At 45.3% G+C, this 25,840-nt stretch overlaps 1 protein-coding gene and 1 pseudogene across 5 annotated transcripts in view; both read left to right on the top strand.

The window, feature by feature from the left end:
• LOC124790108 (rab11 family-interacting protein 4) overlaps positions 1–25,840 on the top strand; it is a 965,431-nt gene that overhangs the window by 810,000 nt on the left and 129,591 nt on the right. For all 5 annotated transcript variants that reach the window (XM_047257679.1, XM_047257680.1, XM_047257677.1 and 2 more), the window contains one exon: positions 1,631–1,748. In XM_047257679.1, the coding sequence (XP_047113635.1) occupies positions 1,631–1,748 (118 nt within the window). The remainder of the gene's footprint in view (positions 1–1,630; positions 1,749–25,840) is intronic.
• LOC124790640 lies at positions 17,271–17,388 on the top strand (annotated as a pseudogene).

The raw sequence follows: 25,840 nt of genomic DNA, 5'->3' as shown, positions 1-25,840 counted from the left end.
CGTTAAGTGACTTCTTTTCTTTGCACGTAATATACGGAATTAGGGCCGGCCGCTGTGGCCGAGCGGTTCTAGGCGCTTCAGTCGGGAACCGCGCTGCTGCTACGGTCGCAGGTTCGAATCATGCCTCGGGCATGGATGTGTATGATGCCCTTAGGTTAGTTCGGTTTAAGTAGTTCTAAGTTCTAGGGGACTGATGACATCAGAAGTTAAGTCCCATAGTGCTCAGAACCATTTGAACCATTTTTTCATGGAACATATTTTGTATTCAGACATAATGACCTTCCTAGACTCTGAGAAGCTCCTGTGCAGAAACCAGCAAGGTTTTAGGAAACAGCGGTCATGCGAGACACAGCTGACCGTCTTTGTGCATGATATACAACAGGCTCTGGATACCGGCTCCCAGGTTGATGCCATATTTCTCGACTTTCGAAAGACGTTCGGCTCAGTTCCGCACTGTCGCTTGCTCCAAAAAAGTGCCCGCTTACGATCTATCCGATGATATATGCGGTTGTATAGATAGTTTTCTAACAGAGAGGGAGCAGTATGTCGTCCTGAACGGGGTAATTTCAGGTGTGCCCCAGTGCAGCGTAATTGGTCCTCTGCTTTTTACGATTTACATAAAACGATCTGGTTGATGGTATTGACAGCAGCATTAGACTGTTGGCCGATGATGCTGTAGTCTACAGCAAAGTAGTATCACACGAAAGTTGTGAACAAATCAATGAGGATTTGCAGAAAATAAATGCGTGGTGTAATGACTGGCAGTTATCTCTCAATATTAGTAAGTGTAACCTACTGCGTATAACAAGGCGAAAATCCCCATTAATGTACGAGTACAAAATAAATGACCCGTCTCTGGAAGCGGTAAAATCCGTCAAGTATCTGGGTGTGACTATTCGAAATGGTCTCAAATGGAACGATCAGATTTCACAAGTGACGGGTAAGGCGAACTCTAGATTGGAAGAATCTTGAAACGATGCAGTCCTTCAACAAAGGAAATTGCTAACAATACGTTAGTTCGTCCAGTCTCAGAGTATTGTTCGTCTGTATGGGACGCTTACCAGTTGGGTCTGATTCAAGAGACAGAAGGTCCAAAGAAGAGCGGCAAGATACTGGTACATTTAGCCATCGCGAGAGCGTTACAAATCTCATAGAAAGGTTGAAGTGGGACACACTTGCAGATAGACGGCGCACTAAACAGAAGGGGCTGCTCACTAAATTCCGAAATCCGATCTTCACAGAGGATGTAGAGCATATATTATTACCACGAACTTTCAAATCGCTTAGTGATCAACATTCAAAGATAAGGGAAATTATAGCTCGTACTGAGGCGTTCAGACAGTCGTTTTTCCCTCGCGCGACCCGCTAGTGGAAGAGAGCGAGGGAAAAATTACTTTGGCGCGAATTGTGCCCTCCGCCACACATCGCTTGGAGGCTAGCGGAGTATATATGTAGATATAAAAACAGATTTTCCATGCAGGACATTGATACATGTGTTCCCCTAATTGTTTCGAACAGCGTATTGTTATTGGAATCAGTTGTGTTGTGTGTGTGTGTGTGTGTGTGTGTGTGTGTGTGTGTGTGTGTGTCCAGTTGTAGATGACGTGGGATGTGTTGTTTGTGGTTGCAGCCAGCTGTACCGCAGCTCGAGTTTCAACTCGTCGGGGCGCAGTTCGACCTGCGACACGGGCGACGACATGTACTCGGACGTCTCGCTAGAAGAGGACGTGATAGACCTCAACCACAAGGTGCGTACATCCACCCTGCCTCATCCGCTGCAGCTGCATGTGTATCTGCAAGGAATGCGGCTGCGCATTCGGTGCAGCCCCTCGAAGCTGCAAAGGACACCGTGTTGTATTATTTCAAATTTTCTGCGAATGTTCATTGTCAACCCAAGCAGATCACAGAACATAATCAAATCTTTCGCTCCCTCTCCTTGCCTTGTGCAGTGAGCCAATGTACGTACCGCGTGAATGATTTAAGAGACCTTTTGTGGTGGCTCAGTGTAAAGTTATGAGGCATCATGAAAGTGAGAACGAAGACGGATTCAGTTATTAATCTTAACAAACAGAAACAAGAAGACTGGTCTGCTCATTGTGGCTATCCGACGGATGGATCACCACGTCAAGTGCCGCTGTTGCGCGAGAGACTTGCATGAATTCCAAGCTTCTCCTCTTCTACATAGACACTTCCCAAGTCACTGTACGGGGCTTGGCGAAGGGCAATTGGACCAATAATCAGTTGTTTTAAACCATTCGCGTATTGACTGAGGGGAAAATGAGTGTCGGTATGCCAGTTATGCTCCCTAATCTCACCACGGTCCCTAGGCGAGGTACACGATGGTATAAGCAAAACTGTCACACGCTCATCTTCGAATGTCGGTTTTCTAAATTTACCCAACAGCATTTCAAGACAAACGACGTCGCTCATCATCTGGAGATTTCATCCCCGAGAATCTCTGTTAGCATGGACTACTCTGACTTGTTAAGGTACCAGCAGCGCATGTCTCCATTTGCCCCATAGACACCTCCCATGATATTCATGCTGACCTATAAGCCATTATATGTAACTCTATTTGATGGACTTGTCTTCGTAAAGCACGGGGTTAAAATACCCGTCCGGCCTCCGTATTTAACTTTCCTGCCCCCCCCCCCTTTCCACAAATCGCTTGAGGCAAATGTTGCGATGGTTGATGGTTCCTTTGAAACGGTCATAGCAAACGACCTTCGCCATTACTATCCATTCATAAGTTGTGCTCAGTCTGTAATCCCGGCTTCGACTTCGGCGTCGTCGTCAAGACGCCAAACCCCAACCTGCCTTCTTTTACTAATATGGATGATGAAAATTTCTCAACGGGTTGAACCTACCGGTACCGCACGTGTGTTTTGCCGTGCATGGTAACGACGCAGCATTTAAAGTTGTACGCGCCCGCAGACTCGACAAGACATTGCCGGTATTAATTTTGGTTTTGTATTGTGTTTTTCGGGCTTGGCTAGCACTTGGATGGGTGACCGTCCGGTCGCCCGAGCGCTGTTGGCAAGCGGGTTACAGTCAGCTCTTGTGAGGCAAACTGAGGAGCTACTTGATTGAGAAGTAGCGGCTCCGCTCACGAAAACTGACAACGGCCGGGAGATCGGTGTGGTGACCACGTGCCCCTCCGTATCTGCATTTGGTGGCACCTAAAGGGTGAGGATGACACGGCGGTACCGTTAGGCTTTCAAGGCTTGTTCAGGCGGTGTCGTTTTTTTGTTGTTAATGTTGTCTTATCGGATGTAGTTAGTGACGGACTGACCTGTTGCGTTGCCCAGTCTAGCTTAGTTTGTACGGCAGCAGTTGGATTGTAGTTAACGAATATTGTTAGGAGTATCAAATCTTATACCATAGACGAAAAGCTTCTAACAAGGGAACCTCCCCATCGCACCCCCCTCAGATTTAGTTATAAGTTGGCACAGTGGATAGGCCTTGAAAAACTGAACCCAGATCAATTGAGAAAACAGGAAGAAGTTGTGTGAAACTGAGAAAAAATAAGCAAAATATACAAACTGAGTAGTTCATGCGAAGATAGGTAACATCAAGGACGTTAGAACCACAGGAGCTCCGTGGTCTCGTGGTAACGTGAGCAGCTGTGGAACGAAAGGTCGTAGGTTCAAATCTTCACTCGAGTGAACATTTTAATTTTTTATTTTCAGTTTATGTGACAAACTCTTATGTTTTCATCACTTTTTTGGGAGTAATTATCACATCCACAAGAAAACCTAAATCGGGCAAGGTAGAAGAGTCTTTTTACCCATTCGCCAAGTGTACAAGTTAGATCGGTCGACAACATATTCCTGTCATGTGACGCACATGCCGTCACCAGTGTGGTATAGAATATATCAGATGTGTTTTCCTGTGGAGGAATCGGTTGACCTATGACCTTGCGATCAAATGTTTTCCGTTCCCATTGGAGAGGCACGTCCTTTCGTCTACTAATCGCACGGTTTTGCGATGCGGTCACAAAACACAGACACTAAACTTATTACAGTGAACAGAGACGTCAATGAACGAACGGACAGATAATAACTATGCAAAAATAAAGAAAGTAAAATTTTCACTTGTGGGATGACTTGAACCAAGGTCTTTGACCTCCTCATCTGCAGCTGCTCACGCTACCACGAAACCACGGCGCTCCTGAACTCACGTACTCCTTCATGTTGCATATGTGACCCATGGACGACTCAGTTTGTATATTTTGTTTATTTTTTCACAGTTTCACGCAACTTCTTCCTGTTTTCTCAATTGATCTGTGTTCGGTTTATCAAGGCCTATCCACTGTGCCAAGTTATAACTAAATCTGAGGGGGGTGCGATGGGGAGGTTCCCTTGTAAGATGATCTGCGGCCATATTGGCACTAAATGGTAAAACAGTTGCCTTGATGACACTTTCTGGCAGATTAAAACTATGTGCGAGACCAAGACTTTCGCGGGAAAGTGCTCTACCGACTGAACCACCCAAGCGCGACTCATGGCCCGTCCTCACGATTTATAGCCGCCAGTACCTCGTCTCCTACTTTCCTGCCATGAAGTTTCATATCAGTGGACACTCCGCTGCAGAGTGAAAATTTCATTGTGGCACTTCCCACGATTGCCAACGTTCTAATTATTATATCATGATGCGTTTCGGGACAAACTCATCATCAGATCTATTTCAGTCAACACGAATATCTTATTGCTTCCTACTGCATTTCATAAAACCATCTGTGTGCAACCCTTCGTTGTGGTGGTATACCAAATCTGGCAATTGATAGTAGAAATTACTTAACCAGTCACAATTCATTTTATTTCCGCTACACGTTTCGGAAGGTTGCCAACGGCTTTGCCGCAGTAGTAATAGCGGTTCCCGTCAGATCACCGAAGTTAAGCGCTGTTGGGGTTGGGTAGCACTAGGATGGATGAGCATCCGGTCTGCCGAGCGCTGTTGGCAAGTGGGGCGCACTCAGCCCTTGTGAGGCAAATTGAGGAGCTACTTGATTGGGGAAGTACTAGCTCCGCTCTCGGAAACTGACATACGACGGGGAGAGCGGTGTGCTGACCGCATGCCCCTCCATATCGACATCCAGTGACGCCCGTGGGCTGAGGATGACACGGCGGCCGGTCGGTACCGTTGGGCCTTCATGGCCCGTTCGGGTGGAGTTTAGTTTTGGTTTCGGAAGGTTAAACCTCCATAATCTGGTGGATTTATGGCAGTTAACAAGGCACTGATATACAGTATTTGATCAGAAATTCCGGACATCATATTAGTGGACATTAATTATGACGGCTTGAACTCTACTGGGGAGGAAGGGCAGCTCATTTTTCCTCAAGAACTGAAATCAGACACACTGGGGTCTAGAGCGAAGTCGACATTCTAACTGAGCCAAAAGGTGTTTCACTGTTCAGGCCGGAGGTCTGGGCAGGCCAGTCACTACAAGAATGTCATTTTCCACAAATCACTGCCTCATAATGCTGCTTTATGACAGGGTGTATTGTCATGCTGAGACAAGCTATCATCTCCTCGGAACTGTTCCTCTAATGAAAGCAGCACACATTGCTGTAAAATCTGTTCATATCTTTCCTCATTTAGTGGTTTCTTGAGCACAATAAGGGGACCACACCATAACCATGGCAAGTATCACAATACCGTAGCAGCACCTCTTGCGCACTTTGCTAGTAACATTACATGATGGCAGGTAACGTTACCCAGCCAGTCACCAAAACCATACCCTTCCATCGGATTGCCAAAGGGTACAGCGTGATTTATGACCGCAGATCACTTGTTTCCAGTTCAGTTACTCACTGTCCAGTAAGAACAACCTCAAGTGTCGCTTAGGATTGACTAGAGAAATATGTGGCTGCTCGATCATTGTAGCCCTTCCTTTTTAACTACCTGGACCCAGTCATGGTGTTAGCTGGTCTACTGCTAGCCCTCAGAAACTCACGATCGATTCCTTCCGTTGAATTCATGTGAATTTTTACAACCACCATAGCGAATACTCGACAGCGACCGACCGTCAGTGCAAGAAGTTTGCCAGGTCTTGATTTAACTGTGAATCTTCCTCCGCGTTTCCACTTCACAATCACATCACCAGCAGTCTACCCGGGTAGCTTTAGAAAGTTTGAAATATCTGATGGACTAGTTCCTCGGGTGACATCAAATTTGTAGTCCACTTTGGAGGGACTGAGCTCTTCCGACCTATCTGTTCTGCTGTTATCGCCTGACTGACAACACAAAGATCTTCGCCTCCTTTTATACTACTATACTGCACTGCCTGTGTTCTGATTACGATGCAAAGTGCATGCATATGCAAAGGAACACGCACTGCGGTGACCACAGCCGTTAAGAAACACATCAAACAAATTCGAAATTGCGAATGAGTACTACCATCAGTTGTAGAATGGAATAACGAGGATGAAAATGTGTGCTAGACCGAGACTCGAACCGCCGGCCGCGGTGGTCTCGCGGTTCTAGGCGCGCAGTCCGGAACCGTGCGACTGCTACGGTCGCAGGTTCGAATCCTGCCTCGGGCGTGGATGTGTGTGATGTCCTTAGGTTAGTTAGGTTTAAGTAGTTCTAAGTTCTAGGGGACTGATGACCACAGCAGTTGAGTCCCGTAGTGCTCAGAGCCATTTGAACCATTTTTTTGAACCGAGACTCGAACCCGGATTTCCTGTGGTGTCCTGCCCATTCGTCTCTTATAGGGTGGCTAGGAAGCTGTTTTCTCGGATATCTAGACAGCACAAAAGCAAATCGCATTAATGGTTTTTATTACAGTAATTGAACTGACAATACCTAATTTTGATTTACAATGTCGTGTCGCAGGCAATTGGCGACATCCAAATAATTAATGTCTTTAGCTATCAAGTAATGGATATGAATCACAAGTCTCGGCTCTTCCAGTGCTCTCTTCCAGCGCTCTCTAAGTTTAAAATAAAACTTGTCGGCATAACATTACTCTAAATTCCGCTGTTCCACATCCGTAACACACAACAAAAACGCAACTTCACTGACGGCGCTCTCAAAAATCGTAGCTGCACCTGGGACTGATTGTGAATAGGGATTAACAGGCCGGTGGACAATACAGGCTTTCCAGATAGCTCGCAGCTTTGTCAGTCTAATTGCTTTTCTCGCACATCTCGCATACCAGTCATATTAGGCTGACCGAAGTCTAGGTGAGGTTGAAAGGTGGCAGTTCGGTTGGGAGTCGGCGAAGCCAGCGAGAGTTAACTCAAGCGAATGTAAATCTTGTAACGGCATGTGTTTTATGCTTACTGAATTTTGATGAGTAACTTACTCCGCGATCTTGATAACATCATGGACAAAAGCATTCTTATGGTATCGGTGGGGATAAATATTTCAAAAATTTTTTTACTACCCGGACCCGGAATGGTTGGTTACTTCAGCGAACTGGTCTACAGAGGCAAGAAAAAGATGTTCATAACGCTCGTTAAATACAACCGAGCTCTTGGTACTGGAACGTTTCCTGGGAAGACGACTGCTGCCGGGCGACGTCTCGCTCGCGTGGGCCGGCAGTGGCTCGTAGCTGCGTCGCTCGCTATCTGTGGAACGCCGGGCGCTATCTGGCGGAAGCGTCCCATGCCTGCTCAGATACGAGTTGCCGGCGTGCCTCTGCACAGTTCGCGCTTCGGGTTTCGCTGCCGTCGCCGTCATTGCCGCCCGCGAGGTGAGTCTCTCGTTCCCCGCTGGTCCCCTTCTGCTCCTGTCTTTGCAGTGTGTGGTCGTAAACAAGGCATTGGAAAGCCACTTGCAAGTCTTCTCTGTAGATGACACTGTATATCATTGACATAGAAACTGTAGATGCTTCAATCGTAAATTTCGAATTTAGCACTTACATTTATGACAAAATAGTAATATCACTATTACTGATTGATTCAAGTCGTGAAATAAAACCATTGCCCTCCGCAAAAAAAAAAACTCGCCACAAAGCCCAGTGAAGTGACAGTCTGGTGGCCCAGTTAAAGTTAAGGTACATGCTTTGAGGGGTGTATTATTAGTGATTCTGAACAAAAACTTCAAACGGACATATGCCCAATTCCGAATGGTTTCCGAGATAGAATACATGTTATTTTTCGTGTTATTCACACGTTGTCGTTTTTTATAGCGTACGACAGTAGTGTAGGGGAAGCTGAGACGAACAGTTTGATAGAAGGCATTTGTGGTCTATCAAGTCGGGAAACTACCACAAAGTCGCCTACAAACATTGTCTAAGCTACAACACATGCTCATCGCTAGAAGTTTTCCATATTCGCGCGCTCTCGTCGCACAAACTATTAGTCCCACAGAAAAAATGGCTAGGACCTTTTTTGCATTAAGTTTAATGTAGTTTAATTTTGTACTGAGAGATGTTTTCTCTGGAGGGTGAGGTTTCAAAGTTACTCAAGAAAAAGGTACAAAAGTGATATTAAACGTTATCCACCACGGAAACCATTCGGAATACGCCTATGTCAACATGAAGTTTTTCGTTCAGAATCATTCGTTGAAGCGTATACCTTTCCTCCTGATTCACCCTGTATCCATCCTGAGTTTACTTAACTACCGTCCTCTCTTCTTTGCTTACCTGTAAGTCGTTCCGAAACACCACTACTGCATACAGATACTTTGTTTTTATTACGGAACAACAGATAGCAAACCTTTGTGAAGCTGCTTCAGAGAGCGTAATTTTTTCAATATTTCTGTTTGGAAATCACTTGGTGGACTTGCACGACAGAACTATGGTCGTAGATAAGAGTATCAAGCAATTTTTCTACTGTCCGTTAACGTTTTACGGAAGCATGTGTAACTAATTCTGCCCCTCCCGTTTGTAGTTGTTAAACATACATAAGTGATACAGTTTGGCAGGGACACGAATCACCGACCTAGTTATGCGCGGTAGGTCACATAAGTATTTTGTGTGTACCTGGAACATGAGACCCGACTACTTCGCTACCAAAGTGAAACTTCTGTTAAGAATACCGGATCGTTTCATTTCTATCCTCTTGCACCGCTACGCTTAGCTATCTGAATGACGCTCACCATTCCACTTGCAACTTATCACTTTCGTAATCTAAAGCCAGTTATTGACAACGCCCTTACCGGCTGTCAGCTTTTATCACAACTTAATTGTGGACACAATTTCGAAACTGGGAACTTAATAATCGTAGCTTTTTAGGGCGTCTGCAGTCGGCCTAAGAATATTACAAATTGAAGTGTCTGTAAATAATGAATCAAGATTAATGGGAAAATATTTTTTCAGTAATTTGACTACGTAATCTCATTCATATCATATTAACTAAAAAAAACTTGTTAAAGCGTATGTTGAAATGAAAGTTATAGCAGTTTATTTAAAAAGGAAACAACTAGTCAAGAGATCGTTCAATCGAATCCTCTGTAGCATTTTCCCTGTTGATGTCTCCCTTTTGAGAGCCATACATTAATGGTACTTTTATCATCTACATAGCTCGTGTAATTGTTTGAGTAAAACATTAATTTGGAAATTATTGGCCGGCCGGGGTGGCCGAGCGGTTCTAGACGCTACAGTCTGGAACCGCTCGAGCGCTACGGTAGCAGATTCGAATCCTGCCTCGGGCATGGATGTGTGTGATGTCCTTAGGTTAGTTAGGTTTAAGTAGTTCTAAGTTCTAGGGGACTGATGACCTCAGCAGTTAAGTCCCATAGTGCTCAGAGCCATTTGAACCATTTTTTTTATGAAATTATTTTGTACATCCTCCATTTTTCTGCATGAACAGTTAGTTTGTAATTGAAAATCAAAAGAAATAATTATTGTTTTAATGTTAATCGAGATCATGCAGGCCGTATGTTATGTAACATATTCCATTTTAATTTGACAAAGCATCTACGAAACTACTTCAGCCTTACACTGTAGATATATGGAGCCAGGTTTGATGATGTTTCAGTGCCGTCATTGCCCAAATATACCACTTCAAGCACTTTTATGTTCTTGTTGTAAGTGAAGGAATGTCCAGGAGAGTAATTCCAGTAGCAGACAAAAATTAAAATGTGAAATATAGTGCTCGGAATATTTAGATTGTCTTTCACACAGAGAAATAAGCGGTTTTCACGGTACAAAAGTTGCATCAAAAGTTGTGGGCGCAACTTGCCGTTCCCTGCTGTTGTGGAGAGGGGAATCGGTAAACTGCCTGTTGTTCCCAGGGTAAGGCTGCCTGTTGTTCCGGGGGTAAGGCTGCCTGTTGTTCCGGGGGTAAGGCTGCCTGTTGTTCCGGGGGTAAGGCTGCCTGTTGTTCTGGGGGTAAGGCTGCCTGTTGTTCGGGGGGGCTGGGACTGCCCGTTGTTCGGGGGGGGGGGGGGGCTGGGACTGCCCGTTGTTCGGGGGGGGGGCTCGGACTGCCCGTTGTTCGGGGGGGGGGGGGCTCGGACTGCCCGTTGTTTCGGGGGGCCGGGGCTGCCCGTTGTTTCGGGGGGCCGGGGCTGCCTGTTGTTTCGGGAGAGGGGGGGCTGCCCGTAGTTCGGGTGGAGGAGCGGCTGGCTGCCCATCCGTTGTCCGGGGGGGAGGAGTGGGCTGCCTTTTCTTGTGGGAGCTGAGTTGTCTGTTATGGAGGTGGCTTTGTTTTGTAAGGCATAGAACAGGTAAATCATAGAGTGCATTGCGGGATATTATTATCTAACCATCCTTTAGACCGGCTAATGAAGAACACATCAGTTACATAATTTATTCTGCAGGTAACAATGGGTATTCACTAGGTTTTTCAGAATCTCATCCACTAAATTTCTTCAACATCTGATATTCACAAGGATTATTGACATCTTAAAACAGCTGATACAGAGCAAATTAACTCAAATCAACACTTAAGTAAAATTCTTGATTCGTGTTCAGCCTCCTGGATGGCCTTTATCACAGTTCGAAACATTCACGAGGAAACGCCTCCCATTTGAAACTCGTGGGAGAGCTGTGCGAAGAGAAAGCAGTGGGACGCGGGTGGCCATTCTAGGAAGCGCGGGACGTCCGTATTAGGCGGCCGCAGAGGTCGTGGCCGGCAGTTTAAGGGGTCCGGCCGGCGCGTGACCCGCGGCCCGCCGACGTGAAGGCAGGCAAGCAGGCGGGCGCGCTGTGGGCAGCGCGCGGCGCGGCTCGGCCCACCAGTGTTGTGGCGGCGGGGCGACGAGTGTGACGGCGGCGCCGAGCTGACCAGCCGAGCCGCGCCTCACAGGTAACGTGGGCGGCGCTGGCGACCTCTGTGCTCCGCGGCTTCTCTGCTTGAAGGGCCCTACACACGCACCGACCGACCGACAAACTGGACTTGTGTAGGGGTTTCGACCGCGCGACCGACCGACCGACCGACCGACCAGCTTTCCCTGTCGCGGCATCGGGCGGGTAGGACCAGCCGACTGCCCCACCACTCTACCCAACAAATCGTGCCGTGTGTGGCGCTGTCGTACCAACCGTTGGACAAAAGTTCGTCTTTTGGCTCTGCGCCGGGGTTCAAATGTTGTTCCAATCTATGTAACTGGGTGCGAGGCGGACGAGACTATAAAGCTAGAGTTTTTGGAGAACTTTAAAGATTGCAGATGTTTGTGAGACCCTTCCTGCGAGGAGCATAGCAATGTGGATGCAAGAAGTGAAGCATTTTATTCATTTTTTAATGAATCCATAACGGTTTCGTGGGGCATATGGGGAGAATAAAAGTCCGTCGACCGTCTATATTTCTGTTTTCAGGCTTTATTTTCAATACTTATCGAAAATGAAATGTAAAATCCGAGATATATACATTTAACGGGCATCAGTACAGTAAATACTTGTCTTTTATTGGTATAAGCTTTGAAAAGGAGTCCAGTCCATATCCAAGGTCTGGGCTATGAAGAACCAAGTGTGAGATTTTTTTTTTTTTTTTTTTTTTTTACAATTCTAACAGTTGTTAAATGCTTCCTTTCTTATGTATCTGTTATATTTACTAGATGCTATGCGTCACCACCATGTGCACTCTATGTTCTTCGAATTTTAAATAAGTTTCTTAAACTTACAGGTCATCTTTTATCCTACGTATATAAACAAATTAGTAACTTTTAAGTGAACATCTTTGTTTTTTGCTTTACCACGATGTATTTCGTCAGTCAACTATAAGGTGCAGGTTTCAGGAATCATTATAGTTGATAACTGTGGATAATTTGAGGTCCTCTTAACTTCTGCCAGAAACTAGAAATCATAATGTATCTAACAGCCTTTCCTTGCAGCCTCTGTGACTGTAGGCACTTGGTGAAGGGAGTGGCAAGTGACCCTTAACATAGACAGATGTAATATATTGCGAATACTTAGAAAGAAGGATCCTTTATTGTATGATTATATGATAGCGGAACAAACACTGGTAGCAGTTACTTCTGTAAAAATCTGGAAGTATGCGATTTGAAGTGGAATGATCATATAAAATTAATTGTTGGTATGGTGGGTGCCAGGTTGAGATTCATTGGGAGAGTCCTTAGAAAATGTAGTCCATCAACAAAGGAGGTGGCTTACAAAATACTCGTTCGACCTATACTTGAGTATTGCTCATCAGTGTGGGATCCGTACCAGGTCGGGTTGACAGAGGAGATAGAGAAGATCCAAAGAAGAGCGGCGCGTTTCGTCACAGGGTTATTTGGTAAGCGTGATAGCGTTACGCAGGTGTTTAGCAAACTCAAGTGGCAGACTGCAAGAGCGGCGTTCTGCATCGCGGTGTAGCATGCTCGCCACGTTTCGAGAGGGTGCGTTTCTGGATGAGGTATCGAATATATTGCTTCCCCCTACTTATACCTCCCGAAGAGATCACGAATGTAAAATTAGAGGGATTCGAGCGCGCACGGAGGGTTTCCGGCAGTCGTTCTTTCCGCGAACCGTACGCGACTGGAACAGGAAAGGGAGGTAATGACAGTGGCACGTAAAGTGCCCGCCGCCACACACCGTTGGGTGGCTTGCGGAGTATAAATGTAGATGTTAAGATTGGCTTGACGATGTTCAGCAGCGCCGAAATGCATGTTTCATCCATTCTTAGATAATAACGAAAATCATCGGCACGCAACTGCTTAAGTAACAGAGCATTGGTCAATTTCATTCTTTGCATTTGCCATTTCTTTGCCCACAGCTTTCTCTCAGCTTTTTCTTGACTTCGTTACCTCTTGAAACAGCCAAAGCAACCCAAACCTCCTTTTTTGTTTCTGAGTAAAACCAAGCTGTATCTCGTAGAACATAAACAATGAACTTAGAACGAACAATTCACAAGAGGAGGGTGGCGCTGTAATCGCTGAGTGCAGTTGGTCGGGACGTGTGTAGGCTGCCACCAAATTGGTCGATCGGCCGAGAAGCATGCGTCGCGGCCTAGCTCCCGTGTTCACCTGCATGCTCCCTGTCTCTAGGGTGAGCTATTGGACGTTCCGAACCCATCTGCCTGAGAATGGGAGAGCTCCCTAAAGTAAACAACTGCTATCTGGTCTCTGTTACAAGGCATCTCCATTGTCTCCTCTCCTCCCCTTTCCCATCTCCGTTCACATCTTCGTCGCCCACCCCTTCTCCTTTCTCGCAGCTCCTCCCTCCCCTCTTCTGGTATTCAGTGTGAGCTTACCGGAGAGGTGTGATTTATTCCGCTTTATGTGCCGTAGCAACTGAAGACACGACTCGTACTTGAGGGGCAGTCTTCCTTAATTTCCGATTCTGAATTAAAAGTTTTCTACAGAAAACGAAAAAGTAGCGATGCTCCCAACCTGTAACAAACATTTAGAATCGCCACTACTTCGACGCTTTACATTACGTTGTTGCTGCTTGTGTTGCTGAAATACTTTCTAGTGGACTTCACCCGACCGGGTGGAGCTCTGCTAGACATCCACCCCTCAATATATAAAATCTAAGATGATTTGTGGAAATCGAACTAGGAACCCCCGCATCAATAGCCAGCAATGAAAATAACCAAAACATGGAAGCGGTCAGTTTCCCGTGATTTCCCTAAAACATGTCAACAGTATGGCTCGACAGACAGTTCGGCAAAGGTACAACTTTCCTCCACACCTTGTTTCCTTCATTCCTCATAAAATCTAGTGTACCGTCGCCTTTGACCTCGCTTCTCGTTGTCGACAGTACAAGAATAGCCAACATGTTGGTGACTCATCCCGATCTGACTGACTTAAATGGTTTTCTCAGTACTCTATGCTATGTGAAAACCAGCCTTTCTTCACGTGGATCTAAAGTGTAAGCTTCGGTTTAAATGGCAGTACGGAACTAAAGAAGAAAGTGGCAAACGCTGATCATGTGTATTTCTGGTAAAACTACATAGACTATACTAGGTTACATTTTAGCTATGCTATCGAATTTTGTCATATTCCAATCGCCTATGTTTATACGCCACAGTAGGTGCACTAATCTCTTATTCTCATTATCCCTAAGCGAGATACGCTGTGGTGGTAGCTTGAGGACTCCGAACACAGCAACAATACTCTGTACATGGTCGTATTAGCTTGTTGTGTATTATTTCCTTTAGAGATGCATTGCATTTCCCTAGAACCCTTCCCACAAATTTGACTCTTCCTTCTCCGTACCTGGTGTTACCTGGCTTCACAGCCTTCCCTCTTGATGGGCTTTTGTTACTTGTTGAGAATATGAAAGATGTACCTGTTGTCGAATATCTATCCCAGAAATACATGTTAGGACAATGCACACAATTTCGAGTCCCATAAACCTGTGATCTTTGAGTTGCCTTGCTTGTGTGTTGATTTTGGTTCAAATAGCTCTGAGCACTATGGGACTTAACTTCTGAGGTCATCAGTCCCCTAGAGCTTAGAACTACTTAAACCTAACTAACCTGAGGACATCACACACATCCATGCCCGAGGCAGGATTCGAACCTGCGACCGCAGCGGTCGCGCGGCTCCAGACTGTAGCGCCTAGAACCGCTAGGCCACTGTGTTGATTTTGTCGCGAGGATGACGGAGCAGCGCAGAATTAACTTACGGGAACGCGAGAAGACTAAATGAAAACTACGTCTAACATACCACAGTAGGAGCGGATTTCATGTAGTCAAACCAATGTTAAACGAATTCAAAGTCCCGATCTGAAAAATGGTTTCCAGGTATTCGATGTTACCCATGTCGAAGGTATGTACACACCAGAAACTTCACGCTATTCTTATAGAAGCAAAGTTTCACACCGCTTTTAGTTTACGTCAGTTTAATTTCATTTCATTTCATGTCATAATTCGCTTAAAAATGAGCGATGTACGGTGAAGACTCATCTTCCTTCACCTCTTTCTTGTTCAGCTATGATGAATGTCACAAGATATGCGTTGTTACAAGAAGTCAGACGCCTCATAATTAATGGAGTAACTGCTAAAGCGATAACTTGCCATCGCAATTTTCACAGAATTCTCAAACAAGATTATTTTTCTTGCGTACTCTACCTAGTGTATGATGTGTTTCAGACAATCCAGACAGAGAAAATGTTGCATTTTGTGCAATTTCTCCTTGTTTTTGTAAAAAGTCGACACAGCGACCGAGTGTCGTGTAGCGACGGAGATATCACCTTCCAGTATCTCACTCGAGTCTCCGGTGATATCAGTAGTTTTCCAGTTTGTTTCCTCTTGTACAACGTCCGGCTTTCCGCCATCCATATCATCTGGTCGTGGATCGTTCCTTTCATCACTATAACTTGTATATTTATAACATAATTATGATATGTGGGACCTAGATACTTGCTTCCAACAGGCAGGCCGACGTCTGGGTGAGAACAGTTAGCAGTCCTGTAATTCTCGTATCGTGACGCATCCCGTTGGCACAGGGCTTTGCATTAGCTCACTGTACACTTTTAAGAGTGGCTTGGAAGTACCTGGTAGCCACGATTCCTATTTTAATCTCAGGAGAAGCAAGGGAGCCACACTCCGATCTGTTCGTGTCCGAATGAATTTTGGCGTCACGGAACGTTAGATACCCAGGCGGAGATAATACGTGCAATCCCTCATTTACAAGGCAAACTTCGCTCCGTCTTGTCTGAATGTCACGCTCACAAATTTTGTTTAAAGCAGTTCTCTTTGTGTAGCACTATTTTTGTTTCCAAATGAAACTGAGCTGTTTTAAAAGGTTGCACGTATTTCATTAGAGATGATCTTTTGCGGCATTCCCGCAAGCTGGGCGTTCAGATATCAATTGGTGCAATGTAACTTCAAAAGAGCTTGATTACTTTTCTACATCTCGCTGTTCCAAAATTCGCATTCGAGATACGTTGCCACATATGTGTAAAGCACCCATATCCTATTCATTTAGGACGAGTTATGCCGAGCGGTTCTAGGCGCTTCAGTCTGGAACCGCGCGACCGCTACGGTCGCAGGTTCGAATCCTGCCTCGGGCATGGATGTGTGTGATGTCCTTGGGTTAGTTAGGTTTAAGTAGTTCTAAGTTCTACGGGGCTGATTACCTCAGATGTTAAGTCCCATAGTGCTTAGAGCCATTTGAACCATTTGAAGGAAGAATTATGGGAAAAAGGCATATCAAGAAAGATTGACAATGGTGAACTTACACCGTAAGTAACAGAGATCTGTAGGGCTGCTTGGTCATTCTGTATATAGAAAGAGAGATCAGTGGCGAAATTTAATTTCGTATCAGTTCAGAAATCTGGTGTTGGCAGTATGTAGGTACTGAACTGGGTGCTCGGTTGTACATGCAACTAGCATTTTCGAATTGATCTTAAATTTTTTAAAGTTCCACAATGTTGTAAATTCGTATCATCTTCGTCTAAAGATTCTGGATTCGATCGCAGCCACCAACCGATGATGATGATGATGATGATGATGATGATGATATGATGATGATGATGATGATGATGATCTACGGCTGATATAGAATTTCACTAGGAGTAAAACTCATTCTGCCAATTGCATTTACAAAAACTTTTTTTGTCGTTGGTACGGGGAAGGTTCTGTAAAAGCTCCGTATTAAACAATCGTCATCGGCATGTGGACGGGAACAACAGCGAAAGCTACAGATGACACACACAAGTATATCTACAGAAGATGCAAGCTATCGAAATAAACTCATAATAAACTATTTAATCACCGAAAGTAACGCCGGTAAACATATTTGCATCCACATCTCAGAATGAGCAGAACAAAAACTCTTAAAATTCTTCGAATTGACGAGAGCGAGCTAAGAAGTTAGAAAGTAAGTCTAAAAACAGTCGAAATATTTGTCAAATAATAATAATGACATAACTGATGGAAATACAAATTTTAAACGTTCCAACAATTATTTTATCGATGAGAGTTAATAACGCCAACGGCCTTGCCGCAGTGGTGACACCGGTTCCCGTCAGATCACCGAAGTTAAGCGATGTCGGGCTGGGATAGGACTTAGATGGGTGACCATCCGGTCTGCCGAGCGCTGTTGGCAAGCGGGGTGCACTCAGCCCTTGTGAGGCGAAACTGAGGAGCTACTAGATTGAGAAATAGCGGCTCCGGTCTCGGAAACTGACATACGGCCGGGAGAGCGGTGTGCTGACCACATTCTCCTCCATGTCCGCATCCAGTGGCGCCTATGGTTTGAGGATGACACGGCGGCCGGTCGGTACCGTTGGGCCTTCACGGCCTGTTCGGGAGGAGTTTTTTTAGTTTTAGAGAGTTAATAACTGGGCCCTGTTGAGGAGCAGTCAACTGTTTTGTCCCTGTCTCCTCGACCTATATAGAATGCTAGAAGTCTCCATGTGGGACAGAGCAAAACCGATGCGTTGCGAGTGGTGGTCACTGCAGATCCGGGCGTGGTGTGTGGCAGTGTGGGCTTCACCGCTGCCGCCACCCAGACAGCAGTGGGCGGCAGGCGCTAGCTATACAACACGCAGTGCGGTGACACGTCAGCCTGTTCTGCCCACGCTAGCGGTAACACGCGGACACCGCCCCATTGTGCAGTCTGCACGCGAACGCCGCCGCTCCTTTCCACTGGCTACGAGAGAAAATGGGGTTGACTGAGTGCCCGTAATTACTATAAACGCTGTATGCACAATCATGTGGACTGATGTCCTGCTATTATGCAAGCAATTATTCTTTTCGATACCGAAACAGTCTGGCATCAGCCGGTTTTTTATTCAGGTCTTGTCGTCTAGAGCAGCGTTTCTCAGCCGCCGTGTCGCGACACATTGGTGTGTCGCTGGTACATGTCAGGCGTGTCGCAAGACTTCTAACGTGTTCTGATGCGTCGGAGATAAAATATCTAGAAGATAAAAATTTATCGCCAAATTGATTCTTGGAGTAGCCCGGTTTGCAAGAAATTGTCAATTATATTCGAATATACTCATAAAAATAACAAAAAGGATGTACTTTGTTTGCTTTTTTACGTATAGGAAGACTAGCATATGTTGGGGTATAGCGCAAGTTTGAAATGTGTTTTGGTGTGCCACAAAGGAGAAAAGATTGAGAAACGCGACTCTACAGTGCTAGGTTCAGTAGGACCTTCTTGATTTCATTATACAGCTTGCCACTGTTAGTTTCCTGGTAGCTGTCTTCGTACGCGTGCTCATCTGTTGGAGAAATGCACAGAGTAACACATGCAGGTCTTTTTATGTGGTTCATCAAAGGCACGTGCCGTGTTCGTGTGCCTTTCTTCAGCAGACGAGCACACAGCTAACAGCTACCACGGAAATAACCAGAGCAAGCTGCAAAGTAAGGTAAAGAAGATCCTACAGACGCTTAACATCATAGAGAACAAGACCCGAATGAAAGTGATAGTGGAAGATAGGACGTCTTTTTAGACGTCAGCGCCTATGTTTCATGTACTTACACACAAATTTCTTCTGTCTTGGTTGCACTTTATTGTTCCCGACTAAACTTTTCGGCACTCAGTCATGATCGTGTATTATTTGACTTAAAATGTTCAGTTGTTTCTTTAATTTTTTCATGTGAGGATGGCCGATTGCCGAAACGCGGAATCAGACATAATAAAGTGCGACCAAGGCAGAAAATTTTTTGTTTGTGACTGAATAAAAGTATGCACTGGTGATTGTACAAAGGCACCGAAACATGTATGGCCATTAAAAACAATAATCGACTGCATAATATGTGAATCTGAATTCTCACAATTTAGTTTGCAAACACACATGCCGGAACTTCGAAACCAAACGCCGTAAACACAATTGAAAAATTAAAGTCAAGCCAGATGTGGGGTGATGATGCATGAAGCATTCATACTGAAGAGTAAATGAATTGCTCATCTACCTAGTAGCATACAGCTCCAATTGTTACCCTGATTACGCCGGCCGCTGTGGCCGAGCGGTTCTAGGCGCTTCAGTCCGGAACCGCGCGACCGCTACGGTCGCCGGTTCGAATCCTGCCTCGTGTATGTATGTGTGTGATGTTGGTTAGGTTTAAATAGTTCTTAAGTCCAGGAGACTGATGACCTCAGATGTTAAGTCCCATAGTGCTCAGAGCCATTTGAACCATTTACCGTGATAACGAGAATGGTACATAACGGCATTCACTCTACCAAAACACCATAAGTTTTGTGGAACCATCCTGAACCATACGCACTTCTCATCCGCCCACAACTACGATGGATGTGGACACTAATGGATGGAGACACTAACACACTCTTAATTTTTTTCCTGACGCCATCATTTTTATTCGAAGATACACAACCTGATTATAAGCATTTGGACTCACTTCGCAAGAAAAATTTCATGGACTGCTGAAATTTAGCTCTTATATAAAGCCATCGGTAATAAACTACCAACCGTAGAGAAACTTACCTAAAAAATGGAGTGTCACACTTAATTGTTTCATAAATACATTTTCCCGAACGACTGACAGTTTGTAAAACATGAAAGGTATATGCTCCTGGGGAAGCAGCAATTTCGCCTCTGCCATCACATGTCGTACAAACCGTCAGGTGTGTGTGTGTTGTCCAGTAAGGACATTGATGACCATGCCGTTGAATGCCCTGAAGTCATCGTAGTCCGGCGACAGCCAAGGAGGTTGGTCAGGGCTGACCCAAACAAGAGCATATCCGGGTCGATGGCATCGCTGATGTAATCAAGAGTGACGTCGGGTTGGCAGAGCTCAGAAACGCCCTCGTTTGCGTGGGCATTCCTCAAACCATTCTGAACAAGACTGATGGGGGTGGTGAATCACATTGTAAAAGTCACAGTACGCCTTTCGGCGAGACGTGTCCATATGAACGAACTAGGCTTCTGTGTCGTCAGGGACGTCAGCAGACGTATGGGGGCCCCATGTAAATATCGTAACCTCCCCACTATTTGTTTCCGTATGAAATTTAGCCCAAATTTACCTCCCAGTCCATAAAAAAAATCTACGTATTACTAAAACTATGCACCAACAAACTGTTCTCCAACGTAAACTCGTATGCTAATCTTTGACTAAACAGCACCTAACTTGAATTGAACTATAACTGGTCTGAATACAACTTGGCTTTATATTAAATGCGCAACTGAAGTAAAACAATTATCTGACCCTAATTGAAATTTCTGGTTACCTTAGGTCTTGACAACGTTGTTGCACACTTCTCGAAAGCACAATAGCAAACAGTAAGCAGGCAGCGGCTACGCTAGAGTTGTGTTCCAAAATAAATATTCAAACTGTTGCATACCACATGGTACAATGTGTTAATGCGTAATGATAAACCTTCTTTAAGCAGTGGAATGGGGAGAGTAGCTATTCCTATGAAGTGATATTCCAAGACAACTACTTTAGAATGAAGTGTGTATTCAAAAAGACAGAGTAAAATTTCGCCTGATCTCCACACACATCATTGGTCTGAACAATGTTATGCTTAACAAAATGAACAATGATTTGAAAAGGGTACAGTGTTAACAGAGAAGTTCTATAAAAATCAAACAGCTTAATCGATTGATATCTTAACGCATGATTGAGGGAAGAGGACTAGTCTTGGTATCAGCTCTGAGCAAGTTAACTTGCTAACAATCATTCCGACTAGTTGCGCAGTGCTGCAGTCTTACCTTAAAAAAAACTGTAGTTTACAATATATCTTCATTTAACAGATACAATCACAAGTGAAAGTAGCACTGTTGAATACGTCCATCACCTACCACACTTCTGCTAAGAATTTATCAGGCTGCGTAGAGCACATTGTGCCACAACAAAACCAAAAATTGTTTTACATGAACATAACTTGCGCTCTCTCTCTCTGTCTCTCTTGCATGTCAATAACTTAAAAAAAATCGGCGTGTTCGAACCCTGCACCCATCACTCGTTGTTCATCACTGAAATGGGGGTGAATTGCTCCACCGTGGCCAGTCTATCCGCTATTACAATATGCGATATTCCTCACCGACAGTTGCCAACGAAGCGTTGTCGACCACAGCATCTGACAGAGGGAAGAGCTTTTCTGCTGGGCTCTTTTTTTCTTTCTTTTACTTATGCCGTTTTTCCCGCGGATACGCAGGGTCGGCTTGGTTAATCGGATGTGGCAATGTTAGTTGAAGGGGTGGCCGGATGCCCTTCCTGCCACCACCCCGTACCCCCCCCCCCCCCCCCCCCCCGGGGAAGGAATTAGTGTACCCCAACTGTCTGCGACTAGTGTAATCCATGGAACAGCGCGAAAGTGTTCAGATGTATGAGAACCGTGTAACAGGCGGGACGTGGGGACCAGCCCGGTATTCACCTAGGGGGATGTGGAAAACCGCCTAAAAACTACATCCAGGCTGGCTGGCACACCGGCCCTCGTCGTTAATCCGCCAGGCGGATTCGATCCGGGGCCGGCGCGCCTACCCAAGTCCAGGAAGCAGCGCGTTAGCGCGCTCGGCTAAACTGGAGGGTCAAATTTTCTGCTGGGCTCTGTACACGCAAAATGTGAGGAGACAAGTGCTCGCACGGTCCCGTTTGTCGGGTACCCACGATCCGGCCGCGATCAATTGAGACCTTGTCGCACCTATTGCCCCCCGCTCGACTGTCACTCAGATGACCACTACAGTGCGTGACGATGCTCCAGTCATTCTACACCCGGAACTGCTCCATTCGTCCTCGTGACGAGCCAAATCATTATGACCATCTGTTTAATAGCGTGTTGGTCCACTTTTCAAACACAGTACAGTAACATTTCTGCCTGGCATGGATTCTACAAGTCCTTGGTAGGTTTCCAGAAGTTTGTGGAAACAGATGTCTACTCACAGGTGACCAAACTCCGGAAAATAACGGGACGGTTGTCAGAGGACACGCAGCTGGCGCCTGATGTGTGTTCCACTGGCTACAGTTAAGTGGCATTTGCCGACTAAGTCATCAACGTGATTTTGCTATCATGCTTCTCAAACCACTGCAGCACTATTCTCGCCTTGTTTCGCGTAGAATTATCCTGCTGGTACGTGTCCTCGCCATCAGAGAAGACTTCAGCCGTGAAGAGGTGCAGGTGGTCCACAATAATGTTAACGTAGATTACTGCTGTCATGGTGTCTTAGAGTACTACCATAGGTCCCATAGAAGCCCAACTCAGTGTACCCCAAAGTATAATTCCGCTCTCACCGGCTTGCGTCTGTGGCTCAGTGCACTTTCAAGCAAATCTGGATGACGGCTATAAGGACCCAACCATCGATGTGGTGTAACAAGAAATGTGATTATTCGACAGGGGACGCGTTTCTATTGATAACCCAGTGATGGTGTGCCAACTGCAATCGCAACTCACTATGTCGTTGGGTCAACACGGACACGTGTAGGGATCTAGGGGTCGTGTGATACGGAGCTCCATGTTGAACAATGGCCTTCGAACGGTGTGCTCCGAAACACCTGTGCCTGCACCAGCATTTTACCCTAACGTCAGATCTGCCACAGGTCCCTGAGTATCGTGGATTACGGAGTGGGGCAGCCTCCGATCTCTACGCTTTGTGATGAGACGTGGTCGTCTAATGCCATACGGCCTCCTCGTTATTTCACCATCCTCCAACCACTTTCCATAGGTGCTCACGACAGTAGTACGCCAACAGGCGACCGGTTTCCCCGTCCCTGATATTCTCGTTTCTAGCCACAGCGCCACAACATTGTGTCCCTTTCAAAGCCGCTTATATCAGTGGGTTTCCGCATTTGCGGCCCGTGTCTTCGCTGTAATGGCTGCCCATTCCTCTCTCTTCCGCTTACAGTCTTTCCATACTGCATCATGTGCCCGCAAAACCACCAGGAGGCATTGAACCTCGCGGTGGACATTGGTCATAATGTTTGGGCTAATCAGGCTATATCTTTAACGGAGCAGCTGTAACTTGATGAAGACTGCCCATGAATGTATGTCCCGATAAATCCGTAGTGTAGAAATAGATCGTTCGGTCCATCCAGACTAGATGGAGAAGTTCTCGGCATTGGAAGAAACAAGTGACACCGTATCGAATAGGGCATTTATAGCAAAACACTGAGGAGTTCATGTTCGGACCATCCCCTACAATTTAATCTGTGCTGTTAGTCAATTTAAACTGACAAGGGGAGGCCGCCAATTGTGAAATTCAGATTCGATTCATACTGCGCATAATAAAAGCTCATGGCCAGAGGTGTAATGTGGCAAAGCACCAAGATGCACTTCTCAGCCGTTGTCGAGAAAATCGACAGTTAAAAGGAAACCGTTGCGGTGAAATACTCTCTACGATTAGTAATTTCTACAGCGTGGTGGTGCAGCGGTAAGCGCTCGGGTTCGTAATCCGAAGGTCGCCAGATTGAATCTCGCGCGATGCAACCTTTTTTTTTAGTATTTGTTTTTATAATTCAAATATATATATAATTCCCGGCAATCAGTTGCAACAATTATGCATATAATAAGTTGTTGAAAGTCGTTTGTTGTGGAAAAACTGGCGACTTCGAACATCATTATGTTTTCCGCAAACAAAGTTGTATTTCACAAATGTTATTAATTGTCTTCGTAATGTTAACCACTTATAGTTAACGGAAGTCGTAGAAACGAATACGTATAGCGTAAGTCAAACGTTCGAATTTGAATAGAGACCCCACGAACACAAACTTGCTGTGGCAGGTATGAAATATAAACTCCGTTACTCGCTCGTTACACTTGAAGGACAGATGTTGAATGGGCCGAAACGAGCCGCCCCATAACAGCGTAGTTGCCTGCTAACTTCGGAAGAAGGTAGATGCGGTCCCTAGCGCAACTTATAACATCGTCGAAAATCGGTGCGGACGGGACAGCTTTGGTACACCCTGTTAAACAAACGGAAAAATGGAGGCGGTACAATTGGAGAGCGATCCGCCTTCACCAACATGCATAAGCAATTCATTAATACTTTATATATATAAAAATTGCAAAAAAACTAATAATAAAAAAAATATTGCATGGCGCGAGATCCGATCCGGCGACCTTCGGATTACGAACCCCAGCGCTTACCGCTGCGCTATGACGCTGCAGAAAATCATTAATCGTAGAGAGTATTTCACCGCAACGGTTTCTTTTAACTGTCGATTTTCTCGACAACAGCTGAGAAGTGCATCTTGGTGCTTTGCCACATTACACCTCTGGCCATGAGCTTTTATTAAGCGCAGTATGAATCGAATCCGAATTTCACAACTGGCGGCCTCCCCTTGTGAGTTAAATGCTGCACGTGAGCACAGGAGAAAGTGCTACATTACATGTTAGGACGAAGTTGGTATCTAGAGGGACTGAAACGCCCGCGCGCTCTACATATGAGTTCGCAACTGTCCTCATAACAAGTTTCTGCCGTGTAGCTGGTCCGGCGAGGTGCTGTGATCGCAGCGACAGGTGAAAGTTCCAGGGAGTTCGTTGCTCTAGAAAGAAAATACATACTACACGTAGGAACACGACAGGGTGATAGGGGGGGGGGGGGGGGGGGGAGGGGGTGGAGGCAAGGGGGTGCACTTGCTCTTACGTGGAATCTGGACCGCAGAGTTTTTATTCATTACTGAATTCTCATACGCCACATATAATCACCAAAACTCTGCGATATTATAAATATTTCGCTCTATTATAATTCCAGTCTTGGATCACAATGTTCATTTGTAATGGAGTTATTAATTTTTCTCGGTAATGACCGTCTCCAGACACGAGTAAAAACACACGGAAGTCTCTCTCTTCATGTGGAGTATGTACGCTTCAGCAGTGCTTTTCACATATCATAAATTTGTCTGACGAAGCCGAAGTTGCTAATGATTTTGAATGCACCACCACATGTAATGGTGCGATACCTGCCATGCAACAAGTTTACTCAGGCCTGAAGACAGTTTTTACCGACCGAAACTAATAACCTGATAACAAATTAACATTGTGATCCAAGAATGGAATTAAACCAAATATTTTCCTATGTCGCTAGAAACGTTTTCGTGACTATGTGACAACTGTATAATTTTTTTTTTTTTTTTTTGTTGCATGTAAGATTCAGTTCTTACGGCATGACCAAATCATTGGTAAGAAAAAAGGCAATTTTAGTGTGTTGCAACTCAACCCATGCCCCCGAATGCCGATTGCGCACTACCTTGTTTTCGACATGTCACAAAACCAAAGAAAACAATTCCTACGGAAGTCCGCCATTATGTCTCAGCTTACCACTGTATTTCTCACATCAGTGTAATAGCCGTGTCCAATGGAGTAACTTCAGTTAAGACAGTAGCGGAAAATAATATGACGTGGGATTAAACCAGATTTGTAGTGCTTCGTCTAATGGTTTAATCATCATTACTATTGTACGTCCATTGACGATCACTACCCTTATTAATTTAAACGTACATGTCTAACTGTAAAAGGAACTGACAAATAAATTTGTAGTGGACTACAAGTGATAGAGTAACGGTTCAGACAGCAGCTGCGACAGCGCACACAAACTGAGAACGTAGTGAAGCACAGTGCTCGCTATCGTTTATGACGAGGGAAAAGAAATTGAACG

The sequence above is a fragment of the Schistocerca piceifrons genome, chromosome 3 (assembly GCF_021461385.2).
Source record: "Schistocerca piceifrons isolate TAMUIC-IGC-003096 chromosome 3, iqSchPice1.1, whole genome shotgun sequence".
NCBI classification, from domain to species: domain Eukaryota; kingdom Metazoa; phylum Arthropoda; class Insecta; order Orthoptera; family Acrididae; genus Schistocerca; species Schistocerca piceifrons.
The sequence above is the reverse complement of the archived record's forward strand: the minus strand, read 5'-3'. Positions and strand labels throughout refer to the sequence as shown.